The sequence below is a fragment of the Nycticebus coucang genome, chromosome 12, assembly GCF_027406575.1.
Source record: "Nycticebus coucang isolate mNycCou1 chromosome 12, mNycCou1.pri, whole genome shotgun sequence".
Taxonomy (NCBI): domain Eukaryota; kingdom Metazoa; phylum Chordata; class Mammalia; order Primates; family Lorisidae; genus Nycticebus; species Nycticebus coucang.
Window position 1 is genome coordinate 64,250,944 of NC_069791.1, and position 21,267 is coordinate 64,272,210.

General features: G+C 46.0%; 1 protein-coding gene across 3 annotated transcripts in view; it reads right to left on the reverse strand.

Moving 5' to 3' along the window:
* CARD11 (caspase recruitment domain family member 11) overlaps positions 1-21,267 on the reverse strand; it is a 115,127-nt gene that overhangs the window by 44,574 nt on the left and 49,286 nt on the right. For 2 of the 3 annotated variants that reach the window (XM_053557159.1, XM_053557162.1), the window contains exon 2: positions 4,431-4,563. In XM_053557159.1, the coding sequence (XP_053413134.1) occupies positions 4,431-4,437 (7 nt within the window). In that variant the 5' untranslated portion in view covers positions 4,438-4,563. Of the gene's footprint in view, positions 1-4,430; positions 4,564-19,528; positions 19,616-21,267 lie in introns of those variants that run through there. The other variant, XM_053557161.1, reaches the window with a different exon arrangement.

Below are 21,267 nucleotides of genomic sequence, written 5' to 3' on the forward strand. Positions count from 1 at the left end.
GTGTAGTTTGTAAAAAAGAAAAGAAAGTTTAACAGAGATGAAAGCTAAGTCTAGGGCAGTACCTATGCCAGTGTCTAATATTTGCCTTCCTACCACATCCCCTCTGAAGGCCAGAGCCCTGATACCTTGTTAATACCAAATAACCCCTCTGGCCACAGCCAACTGTCCTTCTCCAGGGAAGACCAGTTAACACTCTGGGTTCCCATAGTCATATTCCTGGATTTGAGGATTTCAGGTGCAGTGGGATGGATGAGTCTGATGTGGGGAATTGAGCTGGAAGATGTCATTAGGACAGCCATGGAGGCTGGAGCTGGGCCAGTGAAGACAGACACAGGCAGGTCAGGGATATGGGGGCAGAGGGGGACAAGTAGGGAGGACCAGAAGAGGGCCTACTGTGCAACGCCACAGAGGCCATGAGGCTGTGTGGGAAGTGGGTGGCTAGGTTTCCTCTCTTGGTGCAAAATTTGTTCTCCATCCCCATGAGTCTTGGCAAAATGTGGTTTCTGACCCACCTTGGCCTTCGATAACTTCTCATTAATTTGAGCTATTTAAAGTGGAAGTTTGTTAATATCTATTTGCTGTTATGAACAACAACCAGATTTAAAGTGGTTAAAAATGAGGATTTGGGTCCCCATTCAGCCCAATGAACTTTGGATAGACAGTAACAACTTTGCTTTGTAGACTTGTTTAATTTCTACAAGCCCTTTTGCTAGCACACAGCATTGGCTACGTGGATCACTTGGTGAGGGTTTGCAGTCCAGTGCAACATAAGTATACCCACTTTACTGGCTTGTTCTGACAATGTGTCAGCATGATCATTCTCATTCAGAAAGGAAATGTATTTGCCTTTATTATTTTTAAGGGGTCGATATCCTATGAATCTGATTCAATGAATTATTTATGGAGAAGGTGGCAGATACTGCTGGTGTCTCTCCACACCATCCTCCTACTCTTTCTGCTAATAGAATCCCATTTTTTTTTTTTTTCCAGGAATCGGCAACCTCATGCTTCAGGGAGGTCAGACATCTCAGTTGCAAGGAGTGGATCTCATTTGGTCTCTTCCAGTGGTTTAAGAGTAAGCACATGAAGTGCTTATGGACCATGTAACCTGCAGGGAAGTGCACTGGTGCAATTCCAGTGGTTTTCCTTGATCTTGAACAGGAACACCAAAGAGGGACACTCTTTTTTTTTTTTATTTTTTTATAGAGACAGAATCTCACTTTATCGCCCTTGGTAGAGTGCCGTGGCATCACAGCTCACAGCAACCTCCAACTCCTAGGCTTAGGTGATTCTCCTGCCTCAGCCTCCTGAGCAGCTGGGACTACAGGCGCCTGCCACAATGCCCAGCTATTTTTTTGTTGCAATTTGGCCGGGGCCAGGTTCGAACACACCACCCTTGGTATATGAGGCCGGCACCCTACCCACTGAGCCACAGGCGCCACCAAGAGGGACACTCTTCATTGAGCTTGTGGATGTTAGTGTGTGCAAAGGTATATGTGATGCTTTGGGTCACTGTGCTCAGCCTATGACCCGAGGACTCACCTGAGGGCAAATGCTAAAACCCTCAGAATGGCAGAGCTAAGAGATGGAGAGACTCTGGGTCCTTGATGTCACCTCCTGGGCCTGGAGTTTAACCAGCACTGGATGCTTCCTGCCTGTAGACTCTTTCATCTGTAAGATAATAAATTCCCTTTGCCCTAAGCCAGGCTTCCTCAAACTTTTTAAACAGGGGGCCAGTTCACTGTCCCTCAGACTGTTGGAGAGCCAGAATATAGTTTAAAACAAAAAAACTAGGAACAAATTCCTATGCATACTGCACATATCTTATTTTGAAGTAAAAAAACAAAGCGGGAACAAATACAATCACACCACCTCATGTGGCCTGCAGGCCGCAGTTTGAGGACCCCTGCCCTAAGCCATGTGAAGTTGGGTCTACTGTGAGCTGCAGCCCAAAGCCTCCTAACAGAAAATGCATCTACTTTGTGCAAAAGTTTTCCCAGTACTATGAATATGCACAGAAGAAGCCACAGTCTGGTGTTAAGAAGCTTCCACCTTTTGGAGAGTCAGAAGGCATGTGACTAGGAATTGTTTACATGGCAGCTCAAGGCAGGAAGACAGGTAGGTCTGAATGGACTGAGAAGCATTTCTTACTGGCCTTCATGGAGCAGGAAGTGGTAGCTGGCACATGGAAAGCCCCAGTTCCAAGAGTGCTCAGTGCCACAGAAACGCTCCCTCTGGGACTGAGGTGGCCAGGGCAGCTCCTGAATAGCCTGTCAGCCAAGCAGAAGTGACTAGGGAAAAACCTTATTTCCAGAACAGGGATGAAAGGAACCCTCCCATCTCAGATGCAATGAAATCATAGACCCCTTGATTTCATTGGCACCTGTGGCATCAGGAACAGCCCTGTGCAGCCAAGCTGCTTGGCATCCAGCAGTCAATTCAAACCTGGGCAAGGTGGCCAGTTCCCAGAGTCAACATGAGTGCCTGCCCTGTGCTGGGCTGTGCTAGGACACGGTCCCTGCCCTGCCAGGCACCCATTATGTGGTGGCCAGAGTTGGCTGCCCACTCCAGCCACTGCAGCACTCGCAGAGGCCTGTAGGGTGATAGCTGACAGAATGGGATGTGCTTCCTGCCTGGGCTGGCCCTGGATGCCAGGCACTATATCTGGTCCTTTCTAGAAATCATCTCACTTAATTATCACACCTGCTGTGACAGAGGGACCTGCTCATCCCTGTTTTGTAGACAAAGAACCCAAGAAACGGCCTACATGACTTGCTCAGGGGTGCGCAGCCAGTCTGACTGGAATCTCCGCCCAGACCTTCCCGAATGAGGACTCCCCCAGACTCCCCTTCTCCTCTAGCAGGTAGAATTTTGAGGGAGATATTCTGGATAGAAAAATAGGTAAAATAAAGCAGCTGAGTGAAGGATTAGAGTTCATATTACAAGAACCTAAGCTGTGAGGAGCAAAGATCTAAGCTCATCTGTTCCCACCTGGAGAGCAAAGAGTAAGACTGATACCTGATACTGCACTTTTCCCCTGCAGAGGCTCACCTGTAGACACCTGTTAGAGGTTGAAAAAACTTGAGGATTGGAAAACGAGTTGGTTTTACCTGGTGGGGTTGAACATGCATACTACACAACCCAGGTTTCCCTCCTGGGTATACCCCCTGGAGAAAACTCTACCCATGTGTACCAGGAGACCTGTGTGAGAATGATCAATGGTGGCATCGTGTATCTAAGAACCTGGAAACCACACTACCCTAAGGCAACCCTAAGAGTGGATAAAAACCTGGATATTCCATAAGGTATACTCGGTAGTAGTGAAAATGCAAAGAAATATAGCCACATGCATCAGCATGGAAAGACCACAAAACATGATGCTGAGTGAAAGAAACAAGTCACATACAAAAGGAAATGCTGCTGTTAAAGAAATGTAGTAAAAGCACACTGAGAGGCAAGGAACTGATACAAATCAGAATGGTGGCTCCCCTCAGTAGGGGCAGCCAGAGAGACATGACCTTAGAAGGATGCCCAGGGGACACAGGTGATAATAGAATTATGTCACTGCCTTAACTGGGCACTCAAGTGTCCATTTTGTTGTTCTTTGTTTCATAGGGACACATTACATATACATTTTTCTATGTATAAAGTATTTCATGGGAAAAATCTATGGAGAGTTTAGCCAGCTGCAAAAGAAAAAGAATGTCTCAGACACAATTTGAAATGTATTTCCCCTTCCAAACATTTCACTGTAACTCAGCCTGACTCAACCTCATCACCTGGGACAAACCCAGCGGCTTGTGTCAAGCTCTGGGCTGTTTCTTTGAAAGCAATTTTCCCATAAATGTACTCTGAGATGCTGGGGTTCTGAATTTTAACAGTCTTTAGGGCTGGATGGTCTGTCCCTATTCTCAGTCTTAACCGGAGCTGTGGCAACTCTGACCCAACCCTCAGCCGGGTTTGGCTTCCAGTCTGAGTCAAATCCTAGACCACACCAGTCTCTCTATAAACAGTTAGAAAGCAAGCTCAAGCCCCCCAGGCCAGGCTCTACTGGAAAGGCTGTGCTGCTCACCTTTACTTGGGAAGCATAGGACATAGAGATTACCCACCCAGGGATAAATTCTGTGATAACCAAAGGGCTCGTTTCCCTCACTTGTGCATTCAAGACATCAATGGTCTGGCTTCATCTTGCTGTTACACTGAAGTTCAACATCTTAATTTTGACCTACAGGCCCTTTGTGATTTGCCTCCTGCCAGCCCCACAATCTCATCATAGTTATATCCCAGGCATATCAGCTGCTTCTCTGTCTACCAAACTGGCTGGCGTCAGAGCCTGCTTCCTCTCCTCCTCCCCTCCCCACCTGGTGCCACATCTCAGGTGACTTTCATTTGCTATTTCATCAGGTAGAGGGCTAACACATTCAATGTACCTGGCATGGAGCTGGTGCTCAGGGCACAGTAGCTGCTATCCTGTCATTGGGTCTGACTTCTGCACTTTCTGGCTGGATCTTGTCTTCTCTTGAGCCAGGCTCCCACAGGATCTGGAGTGGAGATGGTCAGGATCTAAAAAGAAAACCATCATCAGCCTTGGAGCAGAGGACAGAGATTGGAGAGAAGGGGACCCATTCAAGTATCAAAGGGATGCTCTGCTTTGAAAGAAAAGGCCAGCAAGGACCAAGGTGCATGTGACCCTAAGTGACCTTGATGGGGTGGAATGCACATGCAATTCATGGGGGCTGCTGTGGGTAGAGGGCTTCTTGTCTGCCCAGTGGAGTGGACACTCAGAATGGCGTTGACTATTGGTCTTCAGGCCTCTGGGAATGGGGAGAAGGGCAGATGGTAGCCTTGAGGGCACTCATGGCAAGTGTGGAAGGTCTTCACAGAGCTTTGGGACAAGCATCTGCAGAGTGGAGTCTTCTAATCAGCCACTAATTCATTAGGTCAAAAGCAGCAAATCCTGTTTCCGAACCCTGAAGAGTTCCCTTCACTGTGAATTATGTTTTTAGCCTCCAGCCTGCCATGGGATTGGGCAGGGACGTGCCATCGTGTACACACGCTACAATTTCCCCAGGGGGACATTTGTTACGGACCATCAAGGCCACTGTTAATGCCCTGCTCAGCCACTCCCGGAGCCCAGCTATGCATGTGGTTTTCTGGGAAAGGGCCAGTTCTTCTGGAACAAGAAGGGTGGGCAGAGGGAAAGGTGTTCAAACCCTGGCCCAGTGAGGAGGCTGCAGTCAGAACCCTGTGGGGAGGCCGCAGGCTGCTGTTTCAGGACTGCCACATTCAGGAGCGATGGGGATGCTGGGACACTGCTGTTTAATCAGGAACTTGCTTGGTTTTGGCTTTAAGGACGAATCACAGGTGACATTAGATCTCCCAGGGCTGACAGAAGCTGCTCTTGTTGGGTGTCAGTTGAAGTGAGCTGTTAGAGGCCCTCGGCCCTGGGGTGGCGGTGCAACATAGATCTCTGGAGGACACCGTCTCCTTGGTCTCATGGACTCCTTGCTCTGTGGCTGGGACAGGAGCAGCTGTGTAACTACCCAGGGCTGGGGCCAGGGCTGGGGGAGGAGCTGGTCTGCAGGCCAAGGGCCCCGAGAACAGGAGAGCAGTTCATGAGTCAATGAACAAACAAAAAGGGAAATTAGACTTTTTTGCATTTGCAGTTTTCAAGTAGATCATGTGTTTCTTTTATCATTGGAAACAAAAAGCTTTTACAAAAAATACTGTAAGAAAGGGTTCAATTGGAAGAAAGAGAGAATAGATTTGCACTACTAGTCTTGCTATTCTGTCTTCCTGCCATGTCAACACAGGCTGGGAAACTGAGGCACAAGACAGGCAATAATAAAACTAAACTGTTTCTCTCCTTAGAATTTTGAGAACCTAGTCCTCAGGACAGGGAAGATTTCTAGGATTGAAAAGTCAATCTCTCATGGTGGTGCCTGTGGCTCAAAAGAGTAGGATACCGGCCCCATATGCTGGAGGTGGGAGGTTCAAGCCCAGCTCTGGGCCAAAAACTGCAAAAAAAAAAAAAAGTCAATCTCTTGATCCCTTGAGAGTCTGGCTTACAGGCCCAACATTCAGCTGAGCAAACATTATGCCCCGTACTGAGGGCCTTTGAACGGAATGCCAGGAACTTTGCTATGCATAACCGAGAAAACTCAAGAACGCTTTGAGGCAGATGGTGGTATCATCCGTCATCCATCATCATCATCATTACCATCTTATAACCAAAAAAGTAAGAGCCTAGAGAAGTTTAAGGTCATATAACTAGCATAAAAAGAATTTGGATGAAAGGTTCTCTGACCTTCTCTTAATTACTATCATATAGCACCTAGAACTGCTTTTAAAAATGATTACTTTCTTAAAGGGCTGTAATCAGAAAGTGTGTCTATGCAAGTTCCCTGAGATGTCACTTCAACATATACAAGGTCTGACAATTAAGTTCATGAACTCGTCCTAGAAAAAGTGCTACATACCTCGTTGATGAATAGCACTAAGGTCACCTTCGAAATACTCCCCTTGGCCATCCAGTGACCACACTGATATTCAGTAATGAGGCATGTAGCTCTTTTCTAGGACGAGTTCATGAACTTAATTGTTAGACCTCATAAACTTAAGATAGAATGAAAACCAAATTCTAAGATAGCAGATATTGGCTCAAGGTTAAAAAGAACAACTTTAGCTTCTCAAAAGAGGAATCAATTGCTTGGTAGACTGTAAGTTCTGTATCATTGGTGTTGTGGAGGTGTGGTCAGTGGCCATGCACCCTGCAGTGAACCCCTTAGTTGACAAACAGAATCCTGGTTTTTTATTGACTCCCATTTAAGAATAGATAATGAAAGGGACAAAATGATACAAGGGACAAAGGAACAAAGTGATACAAGGAACCTGCAGGAAGCAGACAATGCACAGAATCAGAGAAAACTTAAAAAAGATAACTTGAGAATTAAGATCTGTTGAAAAGTGAGATAAGACCTTGCATCTATGAAGTGATAGTAGATGTGAAGGGGACAACTGAAAAACAAGTTCTTGGCAATTAAAAATAAGGCAGCAGAAATTTAAAATCAATAGAAGATTTGGAAGGTAAATTTGAAGAAATTTTCCAAAAGTCAAATAAAAAGTTAAAGAGAAGGAATAAGATAAAGGGGGGGGGGGAGGGTATAAAAATGAGTCAGTTCAAAAGGTCTATTACACAATAAATAGAAACCTGAAAAGGAGATTTTAGAGATCATGTTTCTTTCCTTGTCTATCTTTTGGGGATATAATATAAATAAAGGAATAAATTATCAGAGAAATAATTTTAGAGAATTCTCTGAGTACAAGAACATGAGTCTTCAGATTTAAGAGGGCCTTTTGAATACTTAGTACAATAAGTGGAAAAGAATCTTCTCAGAGCACATCATTGTGAAATTTTAGGCCACTAGCAAATAAGAGAAGACCCCGGAAGCTTCCAGAAGGGAAAACCTCGGATTATATGCAGAGGAATGGCAGCAAGCATAGCATCAGACCTTTAATAGCAATACTGAGAGCTGAGAAATGGTGAGGAAATGCCTTCACATTTTTGACAGAAAATACTTTTAAACCTAGAATCCTGAACCCAACAAAACTATTATGTTTGAAAACAGAATAAAATTATTTTCAAAAATACAAGAACTCCAAATATTTACCTCTCTTTGGTAGCTACTAGAGGGTAAACTCCAGTGAAATGAGGGAGTAAAATTATAAAGAGGAAGATATGGAGCTCAGAATGTAAGGAATCTAACTGGAGAAAGCAGCAAGGAAAGTCCCAGGGTGAAAGTGAGGCAGCAAGGAGTCAAGATTATAGGAAGATCATGGAATGGGGTAGGGTTCACCAGCAAGAAGCTTCCAGGGGAAAAACATTGAATGGTTTTCTCATATACAGTAGAACCTCTGTAAGTTGACCATCCAAGGGACTGTAACAAACTGGTCAACATACAGAGGTAGTTAACATAAGAAAATAGGCCTGTTGTACTGATACATACATGTGGTGCATGTCCGGTCTATGAAAATTAGGTCAATGTAAGGAGGTGGTCATTGTAGGGGTATGGTCAACTATGGAGGCCACCATATTTGGAATTTTATGGAATAATATTGTTAAGCAAGAGACACAGTCCAATGGGGACAAATTAAGAATGGGTACATTAAAAAAAATGAGCTAATGAAAAATAATAGAGGCAATATTAACTCCAAGAAAAAACAAAAGTTCTGACAAAAGCAAACAATCACAGCACATAACCTGCCTCATCATGAACAATATTCACTTAGTCACAACAATGTAACCATCACAGATGATCTTACACAGATGATGAGAGAATGAAGGAACGTGAAGTGCTTAGACTGGATTAGTAAAAGACAGATAAATTCTCACCTACCTAACAATACATCAATCAATAATATCTTAAAACTAATATGAAGTATATCAGTAAGTAGTGATGGAAGCATATTGTTTAGTAATAGCAGGGAAATAATAGAAGAAAATAACACTTAAGAGTTAGAAGTGATTGTCTCTGGGGATCAGGACTGGGGGATGGTGATGGCCAGGTTGGGACTGCTGTTTTGATGTTATTCTTACAAGCCTGTTTTACTTTCTAACTTTGCATGACTCATATGTTACTTTGGTTAAAAAAACACTAATAAAAAATAACACATGTCAATCATTAGAAAAATGGACAATGCATTTTACTTTCTAACTTTGCATGACTCATATGTTACTTTGGTTAAAAAAACACTAATAAAAAATAACACATGTCAATCATTAGAAAAATGGACAATGCATTTAAGTATGAGAATCAAGACTTACTCTATTCTCTGTACACACATGTTCTATTCTTCATGGTGCTTGAAGGACAGCTCACTCCTTCATAAGCTGAAATGCTGGCTGTGTGCCTTGTTTAACCTTCACAGAAGCTCAGTAAGGTAGGTTTTATTATTCCCATTTTCTGGATGAGAAGGTACGACCAGAAAGTTAAATAATGGGGTGAGATCTCACAGGCAATAAATGGAAATACAGAGATTCCAGCACAGCCCTCCCAGACTCTATGCTGTCTGATCTTTATTAAGCTAGTAATCATCACAGCTAATATTTACTATGCATAGCATCTAATCTAACCAGTTAGATTCCATATCTTCCTCTATTAATTTAATCCCTCATTTTGCTGGAGTGTATACCCTATTAGCTGCCTAGAAAAGGTATATGGAGTTGTATATGCCAGATATGTGCTGAGTGCTCTAGGTGGATCTTCTCATTTAATACACATAGTGGCCTGTGAGTTAGATATGACTACTCTCCTCATTTTGTAGAAGAGGAAACTGAGGCACAGAGAGGTCCTACATCTTTCCATGCCTGTCTGCTCTCTATATCCCTGGTAGAACTTAGCATGCAACCTTGCTCTTGGTGGGTGTTCAATGTATATTTGTTGGGTGAATGAATAAAAATAAATACCAAATCTTTAATAAAATAAACAATAGTATTTGCTATTGCTTCAGATCCAGAAAGCTCTTTGGAAATGAGCTATCTTTGAGGGGCAAATACTTCTTCTCTCCAGGAACTGCCCCTGCACAAACACTTTGAAACCAGAAGGAAGTCAATAGTCAGTGAGATAAATGTGTCTCTGGTTAATTGATTTGCCTAGATGATTGGACCGAGTAGCCTAATGTTCAGGGTTTAATTATTCCAATGAAACCTCCACATAATTGAAAAGATTTCTGGCAAAAATAAAGGAAAAAAGATTATTTAAAAGATGATCTACTGCCCATGAGAAAGGACTGAAAAGATGCTGGTACACACCTGGTATCCAGCCTTCCACAGCTTTTTCAGCTCTGAAATGAAAGCTTTCTGGAAAGGACTACAATTGTCCCTTCATACACCCTCCCCCCTCAATCTCCTTCATTCCTACAAAAAGGGCACTTACAGAAACAGCTAGAAAATTCCCCCTGCTAGACTGTTCTCTCATATCCCAGTTAACTTTTTAACCTCCATCTATCCCAGCTCATTCAACCGAAATATTGAGATGATAACATTTCCCATCAATTAACATGTGTACAGCAATCAGTAGAGCTTCACTGATACATATTTTGAAAGCAGCAATTATCATTTTAAATTCAAAGTGGAGTGGCCAACACTGCCAGCTGCCGACCCAATAGCCATTCTCTTTTATTTATTAAAGAGCACTGAATTTGTTCAGGGCATTATTGTGCTCATCTAAGAAACTATTAATATTTACAGCCTCTCTTGCAGCTAGAGTTGGCCATAAGACACAGTTCTGGCCAAGGAGATTTAAGTTTCTGGCTGAGATGTCTATGAAGGCACTTTAAAGGGAGGGGGAAGATTCAAGTAAAAAGAGCTTTTAACTTGTCTTCCTACCTGGAATGTGGATGTGATGCTCAGAAGCAAAGCAGCTATTTTGTGACCATGAAGGTAAGGCCTCACTCTAAGGGTGGTCAATTAGGGTGCTACAAAAACCATGGGTCACTGGTGGCAGCCCAGGACAGGTAACCTCTGAGTTCTTGGTCCATGAAAAGAAAAAAATCCCTAATATACCGAAAACATAATGTATTTCTATTACTTGCAGCTAAAAACAGTCCTAACAAATACTCATGACAAATAAAACTCATATCTTCTAAGTCACATGGGTCCTAGCCACAGACATTTGAGCCCTAAAATCGGAGCAACTGCCCTATCTATCCATTCATTTTCTTTCCTTTCTTCTGGATGCAAAACAAGAGTCAGAAAGTGATCCAAAAGGACTAAGTAGTACTCGTGTATTAAGTGCTATGGGGGAGAGAAGCCAATGACTCTGGGGGTAGCAATGGCATGAGGAAATTGTAGCTAACAGGCAATACCACCATCTACTTGCTGAGTCAGTCCTGGCTTCTGGTACATAGGCACGATGATTTATTTCACATGCTGCTGTGTCAAGCCCTCAGTCATGCCCCTCATTGTTCAGTCAGTGTAGTCACTTCTCTAGCCTCTATGACACCCACTTCACTGCCCGGAGCACTGCTCACCACCCTCAGGCACCTCCATGGGCACAGGCTGCCTCTAATATTTATGCCCGAAACTCCTCAGGGGCTACATCCATCTACTTTAGGTGACCTGTGCAAAGGAACAATGATTTTTGTGGATAAAAATGCCTCAACTTGATGTCTTTTAGGAAGGGTTGGTGGGCTGGCATGCATATTTACTGAACCCTGAGACCAAGGGCATGACCAAACAACAACCCTCCCCCCCTCCCCCCTCCCCCCATCCAGGCCCTGACACACATCCAAACTTATTCCGTAGTGGCTCCAGATTTGTACCAGGAAGGGCATACATTTCCAGCATTACCAAAGGATATTGCTTTTCTTCCCCAACCTAACTCTCATTTGTTTTTAACACTACTGCTGAAAAGCTTTCAAAAAAAAAAAAAATCACAATTAGGAATGACAGATTTAAATTGTTCTGAAATGCGTATCAATTTATCACTTTGGCTCTTTATGAGCATTTGCTCCGCCTGGATCCCAGGACTGTGCACAGAGCAGACTGACAGCTCTGATGGCCATCAGCAGCCTTGGCTGGACCACTCTGCCAAACCCCAGCACAAGGCCACCCTCTCAGACTCCCATCTAGAGCAGCCTTGCTACAGGACTGCTGGGGGAAACACCGTCCTCTCCTGCTGCTGCCTTGAAATTCAGGTCAGCAAATTCTCCTTCACCATGTAGGGTTATGTACCTGAGACCACCAGCCGATTTCAACTCAGGGCCTCTCCAGGCTTTCAAAGGCAGGCCCTTTGCTTCATCTGTGGGCCTGATGCGTTTCCTTTTCACCAGCTAAATCTTCAATGTCTTGGCTATCAGTTTATTGTGTAGGTTGGAAGCAACTTGGGGAACTCACGATCACTCTTGCAATTGTTCATGTGACCATTTGACCTGGTTTGGAACCATGCTGTCTGGCATGTAGGGGGTTTTCAGTAAATGTTTTCAGTAAATGTTTGCTGAATTGAGTGCTCGGATGATCTAAGATTTTATGATAAAAACAGTCTGTTTTCACAGAATTATATTTGGTATTTGTCCACAAAGAATATAGTGCGCCTCTCTGTGAGGTCTCATGTCACAGGCCCAGGTGAGTGATGACTGCTCTCTTCACGCCACCTGTGTGCTGTGCACAGACCAATGTTCTTGTGCTTTTCACTGTCTTCTGCCACTGCTCATCCCCATCCCTGCTGTGAATTCCTCTGGAGGAGGCCTGAGGGCACCCATTGGTGTCCTCCTAGCATAATGCCCTGACACCTCTGCAGAGCAGGTGAATAAACCAGTCTCCCCTGCCAGAGTGCAGCTTGGAGACTTGATATAAAAACAACCCCAATGTGGGACACAAAGCAAGTGTTTTTTTAAAAATAACTTATAGAAAAAGTAATCTCTGCAAGGGGATCTGGAGGAAATTACAAGTTACTTTTTGATCTGAGGAACTGAGGAGACAGTTTGGAAGAAGCAAAATCAGACACAGGAAAGGTACTGCCCAAGATGCGCATTAAACAGCAGAATCCTGCTCTTGGGAGCTCTGGGGCTGGCGTGTGAGTTTGTGGGGAGGGCCCAGCAGTCCTGAGAACCTTTTAAGTGAAAGGCTTGGGCCCTTGAGTTTCATAGAAAAGGTCACTAGCATCATCAAATCAGAGTCCCACTCAGAGAGCAGCCAAGAACCAGAAGCAGGAAGATTCTGTGGGAGCCACAGCCAGACTTTAAATTTTTCCCTTCTATTTTCTTCCCTCACTTGGCTGCACTGGATTCCCACAAGGATAAAATGAGAACCAGGCCAGGGACCCAGATGTCTTCAGATGTCATCCCCAGAAATGTCTGCAAAGTGTGGCAATGAGGACATTCCAGGGTGGATTTGAGGCAGGGAAATGGGAGTCCCACTCATTCATTCATTCATTCATTCACTCAGTCACTCACCCATTAGTTTCAACGAGCATGACTAGATGTAGAAAGCAGAAGAATAAGAAAGGAAGGAAGGAACTTTGAATATAACAAAATGCAGAAGGCAAATAAGATAAAGACAAGTGACAAAAAGACATACATGACAAATGTCAGAATGTTCAGAGCCAAGGGAAGGAGGCAAGGGTGGAGAAACTTGAAGGCTTAATGGTAAGAAAGGCTTGGGAGGGGTGAGAGGAAAGGGGAAGGAAGAAGGGAGCCTGGAATTCAATACCATCTGGTCCATGTTGTGCAGGTGAGCATGAGCTCAGAGAATGCAAACCAGAGGCTCGGCACAGTGATTTAGCCGGGGAATGCAGAGTGATCCCTCAGGTCACTATCCGCAGCTCAGAGGATGTTATCTCCGGGGCCCAGCGCTGGCCCTGCCAGCATCAGACACTTCCTCTGAGGCCTCAGCCACCAGCGGCACACAGACCAAGAACCGCTGCTCATATCTGCATTTAATAAGGCACACTGAAAATATGCTTAGAATCAAGGCAGTGATCAATGTAAAATGCATTTCTTAGTTGTGGGGCATCTATTTTACGAAATATCGTGAGACCATGTAAATGCAGTAACATTTCCAAACACATTTCCATGTGTTTGAAAGTAGCTCTGCTAACTTTTTCTATCAACTAGAAGGTTAGTATCTTTAAGAAAAAAAAAAAGCAGATTTCAGATATTCTTATGTGGAACAGGGTGGTAAGGCTGTTTCCTGCCTCCAGCTTTCTACCCTTCCATTGTTATCCCGGGATCCAACAACCTGTGAGATTGGGGGAGTCTCCCGACCACAGTAAGAAAGCCCCAGGGAGGGGGCTCCAGCGCTGGCTGTCCCTGGGGCTGCACGGGGATCCAGCTGCCCATTCTCATAAGGCCTTCAGGTCTGGCCAAACCGCTGGTGCAGGAAGCAGCAGATCTGGGTTTTATTTAGGTCTCAGGCTTCCTTATTTTAACCCGTGGTGTTCGAGGCTTGAGACCAAAACTGCACTTTCATATATCGCATATATCAGTTCAGTGGGCAAATTTCCAGGCAGCAGAAAAAAAAAGAAGGAGGTGGTTTTTGAGGGCTAGGCTCGAGTGATTTTGTTAAAATGAGCGGTCTCTGAAGATGCCTTCTGTTTCAGATCTGAAGAGTTGGGTGGCTAGGGTACCAGGAGTACCATGAACAGAACATCCACAAATAAGGAAGAGATAACTCCTGCCCTTCAGAGGTTAAGATAAGTTGTGTGTTTTGGTATGGAGTGACGTTGTTTCTTCCCTCCCCAAAAGGGTAAAGGGGTTTGGGGAAGGATCCCAGGAATTCTAATCAAACAAAAAGTCAAACAAACAAACAAAATCTTTGAATAAAGAGATAAAACTACCTGCTCCCCTTTGGGTTCTAGTGGGTAAGAAAGCCCTGGGCTTAAACTCCCTTCTGCCATTTGTTGCTGTGTGGCCTTGGGCATGTTGCTTAACCTATCTGAGCTCCCTTTTACTGGTCTATAAAACTGGATGAGTAGCTGTAATACTTTAAGGCTGTTGTAGCATATAAGGTGAACACTTAACCAATATTGCATAGCCCACCTCTCTCAAAAGCCAGCAGTGAACTTGGGACAGAAAGTAGAAGTCACTACCTAGTCACTCTGTGTAATAGCCTTCACACTGAACAGTTCAGAGAAAAACTTCCAGACTTATCCTCAATGCTTCTGTCTGGGCTTCCGATTTGAAAATCACCCAATGAGTGGTGTCAGCATCTTTCTATACCACCCATGTTCCTTGCGATGTCAGCGCAGGGATCCACTTCCTATTTCCTTGTACATCCTGTGGTCTAATAAGTCCTTACATAAATAGGTATTTAGTATTTATTAACTGATTGATTTCCAATGGCTCAATGCCAGCTTTCTTTTACTTGTGGTTCTTCCTTTCAGCTGGTAAGGGCTTGAGCTCCGGGTGTGTGGTGAGAGCTTTCACCATGACAGCCTGTGGCAGGCTCAGGTGCGCTTGGTTTGCACCCAGGCGTTTTGCTGTGGCTGCTATCTGGAGCCCTGTGCCAGTCCGTCTCCATCTCTCTCTCCACCAGTCATGAGAAAGAAGTCTAGAAGAGATGGTTGTCCAATTTCTGACTGTCGGGGACACGGTTGTCTTGTCTTAGACTATCTTTACCGGGTGAGACATGGACAGGCCAGTGGGTTCTGTCTCCCCTCGGTGGAGCGCTCCATTTGCTGGTGTCACCAGAGAGGAGTGTCACGGCAACCATGGAAATCTGCAATGTGCCCCTTCCCTGGAGCATGACCAGAACCTATAGGACTTTCTGAACCTTCAAGAAAAGTCCATTCCACCCACTGCCGCATTCTCTAGTTCGGTTCTGTTTGTGGAATTCTCATTCTTTGAAAACCAATAACCTAATACTAGCCATCACATTGGGTATCATGCCTGACCTGTCACTCCCTCACTGTGTAAGGGAACAGGAGTGAATAGTAAGTTCTTTGCCAGGTGACATTCCTGAACAACCAGGCCCCAACACCTTTGTGCCACAGAGTCTGCAAACAGCGGGCCCTCCCTGGGTCTCAGCGTAGGAGAGCAAAATGACTCAGTGACCAAACCATAACAGACACGAAGGCAGAGGCTGGCTGGATAGGCCACCTTCCACTGTGCCATCAAGCTTAGGCAGCCTAGGACCTAACCTAGGATTTCTCTAGACTGTGGCCAGGCTTCCTGGGAAGAAAACAAAGAATCAAGATGCTGGGCATGGAAAACTGCAGGATACAACAGAGATTTTTAGTTTTTAATAAGATAGGAATATAGAAGTGTCTCAATCTTTAGCAAATCTGCTAATTTAGGAAAGGGCTCCCACGCAACCCACAAGGATCACTAACCACTGTCTCTAAATCCGCAGGGACTGGTGACCCTGTCTGTGGAGGTTCCAGAGTCCTGATTTGTCCACTTTCCCCTTCTTCTGGGTGTCTTATGGTAACATCGCTGTTTATGGGAGGTATTTCTAGAAGAATAAAGTGTGTTGCCCACATCTGGTGCTCTTATTAAAGCTATTATTATAACAATGAGCATTGCCATGGAGATTAGGCAGGCACAGACATGAAATTCAAACCAGTCAGTCTTTCTATCTTGGAGCGCTCTGCCAAAGAGATGCCAAGGGAGTGCGCTGGTTGAAGTACACTAATCGAGCATCCACTGGGTTGGGAGCAGAATAGGTTTATGCGTCCAATTAAATGTTAGGCTTCTGAGAGAGAGAAAAAGAGAGAGACAGAGAAAGAGAGGGATTCAGAAAAGGTCTATTTACTTAGAATTAACTACAAAATAAACAGCCCTCTCATGGAACAGGCCCCTCCATTCCTGCCACCCCTGCAGCCCCACATTTCAATTAGCTCTGTTATTCTGGTCCTCTATTACTTCAGATAATCAAGGGCTGGCTGTAATTAATTGTTATAATATACTCAGGAGCAGAGCCAGACTGCAGCTCTGAAGGGCTGGCTGTGGCTCTTCCTTCTTCCGACACGCCTTCTGGAAGGGCCGGCCTGGAGCTCAGCCTCCACCAAGACTCAACTGCCCTGTGGGATGAGGGAGAGAGGTGGGCAGGGAGGCTTGGAGCTGGCTCTGGCATCCTTGCTGCATGCAGTGCCAACCAAGTTCCTCCTGTCCCTCTGCCCAGTTCCCCTCATAGCCTGAAGCCCTGGATGCTTAATGCCAGGGACATATAAAATAGACATCTTACCCACGCACTGGAATATTACTCAGCGATGCAAAGGAATGACATTCTGCCATCTGCTACAACATATTGCAAACAATATGCTCCGTGAAAAAAAGCCAGTCACAAAAGCTCACATATTATAAGATTCCATTTATATGAAATGTCCAGAATAGGCAAATCCATAGAGAAAGAAGGTAGGTGGTTTGCCAAGGGCTAAAGGGAAGGGAGGAGTGGAGACAGTGACCACTAACAGGGATAGGATTTCATTTTGGGGGGATGAAGATGTTTTGGAACTACACAGAGCTTGTAGTTGCACGACACTGTGAACGTACTCAATGCCATTGTGTTGTTGATTATAAATTCGGTGAATTTTATGTCATGTGAACCTTCTCTCAATAACTGAATTAAATAAAAACAGCTACAATTTCTCGAGCACATGTGAGCAGGGCTAGGCTGACAGTAATGCCAACCCTTCAACAGCCCAGGCATGGGGGGTTGGAGAAGGGACATTTCTGGGTGACAGTAGGGATTTGAGCCCCAGGGTAAATCCATGTGCTTTTCATTGGAGGACTCCACAGCTTGTGGAACCTGAGGTCCCCAGAAGAGATGACAGTCCATGTGGGAACTGTAGGAATGACCTGACAGGGAAAAGGCAAGATTGAAGCAGAGGCAGGGGAAAGGAGGAGGGTGACTTAGAAGAGAGGATGGGACACGGGCTGGTGATAGAGAAAAAGGAACAAGAACTCAATGTTTTATTTAGTGTCCCCAGGTGCAGAGCTGAGAACAGGAAAGAGAAATGAAGACAGGCGATGCAGAGAGAGGAGCTGGAGGGGCAGCGTGGGCCGGGGCAGGGCAAGAAGGTGAGAGGGCGGGTCTAGTGTGTATGTGTGTGTGTGACTACCTCAGGCCACACCTCAACTCCTGAGCGTTCCTGAGACCACAAGCAACTTGCACATTTCCCATAGGCTAGCTCACTATTTCAAAGCCATCAGTGATCTTGAAACTTATTAATAAAAATACATAGACTCACACTTTCCGCATATCTGTGCAAGGTGAAAGGAATCAATCAGGAAGACAGTGCCACAAAACACCTCAAAGCACGTCCCTTTTTTTCTTCTTAGGGGATGGACTCCCTCAGTGTGCCCCTCCTTCCTGTCTCTTTTAATGATCTATTGTGTAGTGATGTCTTCAAATGAATTTGTTGAGGTTGGAGGCTTGTGGGTGTTTCTTTACATTGTCTCTGCTAAAATATGAGACTAGTAAACACCAGACTGCATTTTTCCACACCACAGCAGTGATGGAAATACGCTACCAGCAGCGGAGACATGAGCCTGGGACTGTGTAGGCTCAGAGATCATCTCTTGCTTCTTGCTGTGTAGGTGAACGACCATAAATCAGATGCAAACAGGGAAGCTTTTTTTTTTAGTGCTGGGAAGCCTTTTTTTTTATGTGTGTGTGCCAAATGATACAACCGCTAATAATGAAATAAGACCCCTGTCAAAGCTGCACCCAGAAACTGCCCATCTTTATGGGTGGAAGGCTGTTAGGAACATGTCTCCTCAGCAGGAAGGGGTGACCCAGCTGCTGTGTGACCAGCTGTGTGCCAGGGCTCCAGATGCACCCGCTTGGGAAGCAGGTGAGGAGGTGACATGGGTGTCACCCTGCAGACAGAGACAGAGACAGGTGGGGATCACCCTGAAATTTCTGCATCAAGGGATGTTATCTGTTCCATGACTTTGGGGCACCTTGAATGTGTCATTCTGTTTCTCACTTTAAAAGAGGCCTCTGAGACCTGGCTGACTTTTCAAATCAGCGAAGTCGGTTTAAACCCATAAAAGATCACAGTCTCTCATAAGCAAAAGATTCCAAGGGTTGTCAAAGTTTTTTCAACCCTGCAGGACTTAAAGAATTCCTGGGCCTGGTGCCGGGGCTCATGCCCTAACCCCATCACTTCCAGGGGCTGAGGCGGGAGGATCACTGGAGCCCGGGAGTTTGAGGCTGCAGTGAACTGTGACTGTGCCACTGCACTTTAGCCTGAGATACAAGAGCAAGACGCTGTCTCAAAAAAGGGAAAAAAAGGAATTTCTGAAGCATTTCATCAGAAATCCAGAAATCTTCAGACACTTTTAAACATTCAAGGGAATGTCCCACTTGGGGTCCACAGATCCGCTGACTCCCTGGGAAGCTCTGGGTCACCACAGTCACCTGGTTTGTCCTCAGTGTTTCTCTATCCCTTCTGCTGCTGTGTGGGACCCAGTGAGGCTCAAGCTCATGTCTTTCTGTCTGGAATCTCAAGAAACCCCAGAGGACCTGACTGAAGAGTGGTCTGGGGTGAGGGCAGGAACTCTTCCCTGACCCCAAGAGCGCCAGGCTCTAGGACCAGCTGCTTCCAACAAAGGTACGGCCAGGCTTCTGGAAACAAATACTGTGCACACTTCCTCTCCCTACACTGGGAGCCCCGGGCACTCAGTCCTTCCACAAGACACTGTGCATTGACCCCCCCCAGCCCCTAGTCCCTTGCATTGTCCTCAGTCAAGAGAAAATGAGACCCGGCCCATGAAGATGGAAGCACCCCTCCATGTGGGTCACCAGGCACTTATGGGGCTCCTTCTGCATACTCTGTCTGTGCTCTGTGCAATCCCAGTCACAGCATGAAACAGTTGCCCAACACCCACCGCTGAGATGACATGTTTAGGAAATTAAAAGAAGAAAAGGATCATGCATGAGGTTGGAGGAGCATGGGGGCCTGGGTGGCAGCAGCGGACCACGTGCAGGGAGAGGGGCCCATAGCAGCCCCTGGGATGGAGCTTAGCAGCTCTGCACATGCAGGCCTCTGCTGTGGACCAGCCAGTTGGGAAATATACTCACATGTATGGGTAACAAGCTCTGTCCTGGGGTCTGGCACTGCTCCTGTAGAATTCCCTTGCCTCCAGCCAGGGCCTGCGAGGCCCCAAGAAGACGCTGACACTTCAGAAGCTGCAAGCTTTCCCGGAAGCCCAAACCAACACCACACTCAGATGCTGCCTCTATTTTTAGCAGGGACAGGGGTGGGGGTTGGGGGGCTGCCTTACTTCCCCTCTTTTTTTTTTTTTTACTAAGCAGAGTCTGTGACTGTCCACTGCATGCAGCGGGAGGCTGGGAGGACAGAGGGCCCCATGCTATGCATGGCCGGAGGGTATAGCACCGAGCAGGCCGCATCTGTCATGGGAGGTAGGAGCCCAGCATTGCCATCACCGTCGCCCACCACAGGCAGTCCTGTTCTTCTTGCCGCCCCTGTGGTTCACCAGACCTCACTCAGGAGACCCCTCTGGCCTGCTCTGCCTATGAACCCCGTATAGGAGGAAGATTGGCCAGTGGGAAGTGTGGGGCCTAGAACTTCTACAAGCACACAGCATGTTATATCCTTCACCCCTCATGACTCTTCCATATTTGCAGTGGGCACACAGCCCGAAGTACATTAGATCCCCTGTGTGCAGCCACCACCGGTGTCCACCTTGGACCACTAACCATCTCTGACAGCCTGTGTCGCCACCCTCCACCAGGCCTCTTAGACCACAAACACCTGCATAGCCTCATTCCATTTGGAGGCCCTGGGGTATGGACACCCAAGGGGCAGATGGGCTGGAATGACCTATTTTTCACTAGGAACTGGGGGCCACAAGCGTCATTATGGGAAGGATGCACAGGGCCGAGTATCCTGCACGTTAGTGATCTGCAGTTGGCACTGTCCCCTCCCTAAAACTACCAGCACCACTCTTCCAATAGAACTGAATACAACTTTCCAACCCTTTGCTTCCCTGTTCCATGCAAGAATCCAAAGCTACCATGTTATCCTGTCTCCTCCACTTCCCAGCCTGTCCGGATTAGATTACTTGCTGTTCTCTTTTTTTTTTCCAAAAAAATTGGGGTATAAGCAGTAAGCTGCAAGCTCTGCAGTGCGTATGAGGTGTGAGGAGGGTCACAGTCCCTCCACGTCCCCGCAGATGCTTGCAGCATCAAGTCCCGTAATCACAGGCCTTATACTCAGGAGGGGTGATGTGGTTCCTGGACTCTGCATGCACCACACGTCTCTGCTTGCTTTCCACTCCTGTCTCCCTGGACTGCACATTTTTTCATGTCCCTCCTGTCCCAAACCCCACTTGGGGGTGGATAGTGTCCTCCAAACTCACGTCCTCTGGGAACCTCAGAATGTGATATTATTTGGAAATAGGGCCTTTGCAGATGCAATTAAAGTAAGATGGGATCCACCTGGATTGGGGAGAGCACAAAATCCAAGGAACGGTGTCATTCTAAGAGGAGATGACACATATAGACATAGAGAGGGACAAGTGGAGGCAGAGGCTGAGGTGGGCTGAAGGAGCCGCCAGCCAGGGAGCACCAAGGATGCGGCAAACACCGAGGCTGGGAGCAGCAGGAAGGATCCCCTTAGTCTTTGGAAGGAGTGCAGCCCTACTGATGTCTGGATTGCAGACTTCTGGCTTCCACAACTGTGAGAGAATAAATTTCTGTTGTTTTAAGCTGCCCAGGGGAAGGGGAGTATGGCGGAAGATGTAGCCCCCTGTTCTTCCCTGCTCTCTGGGACTCTGATTCTGGGGTCATTTGTTAAG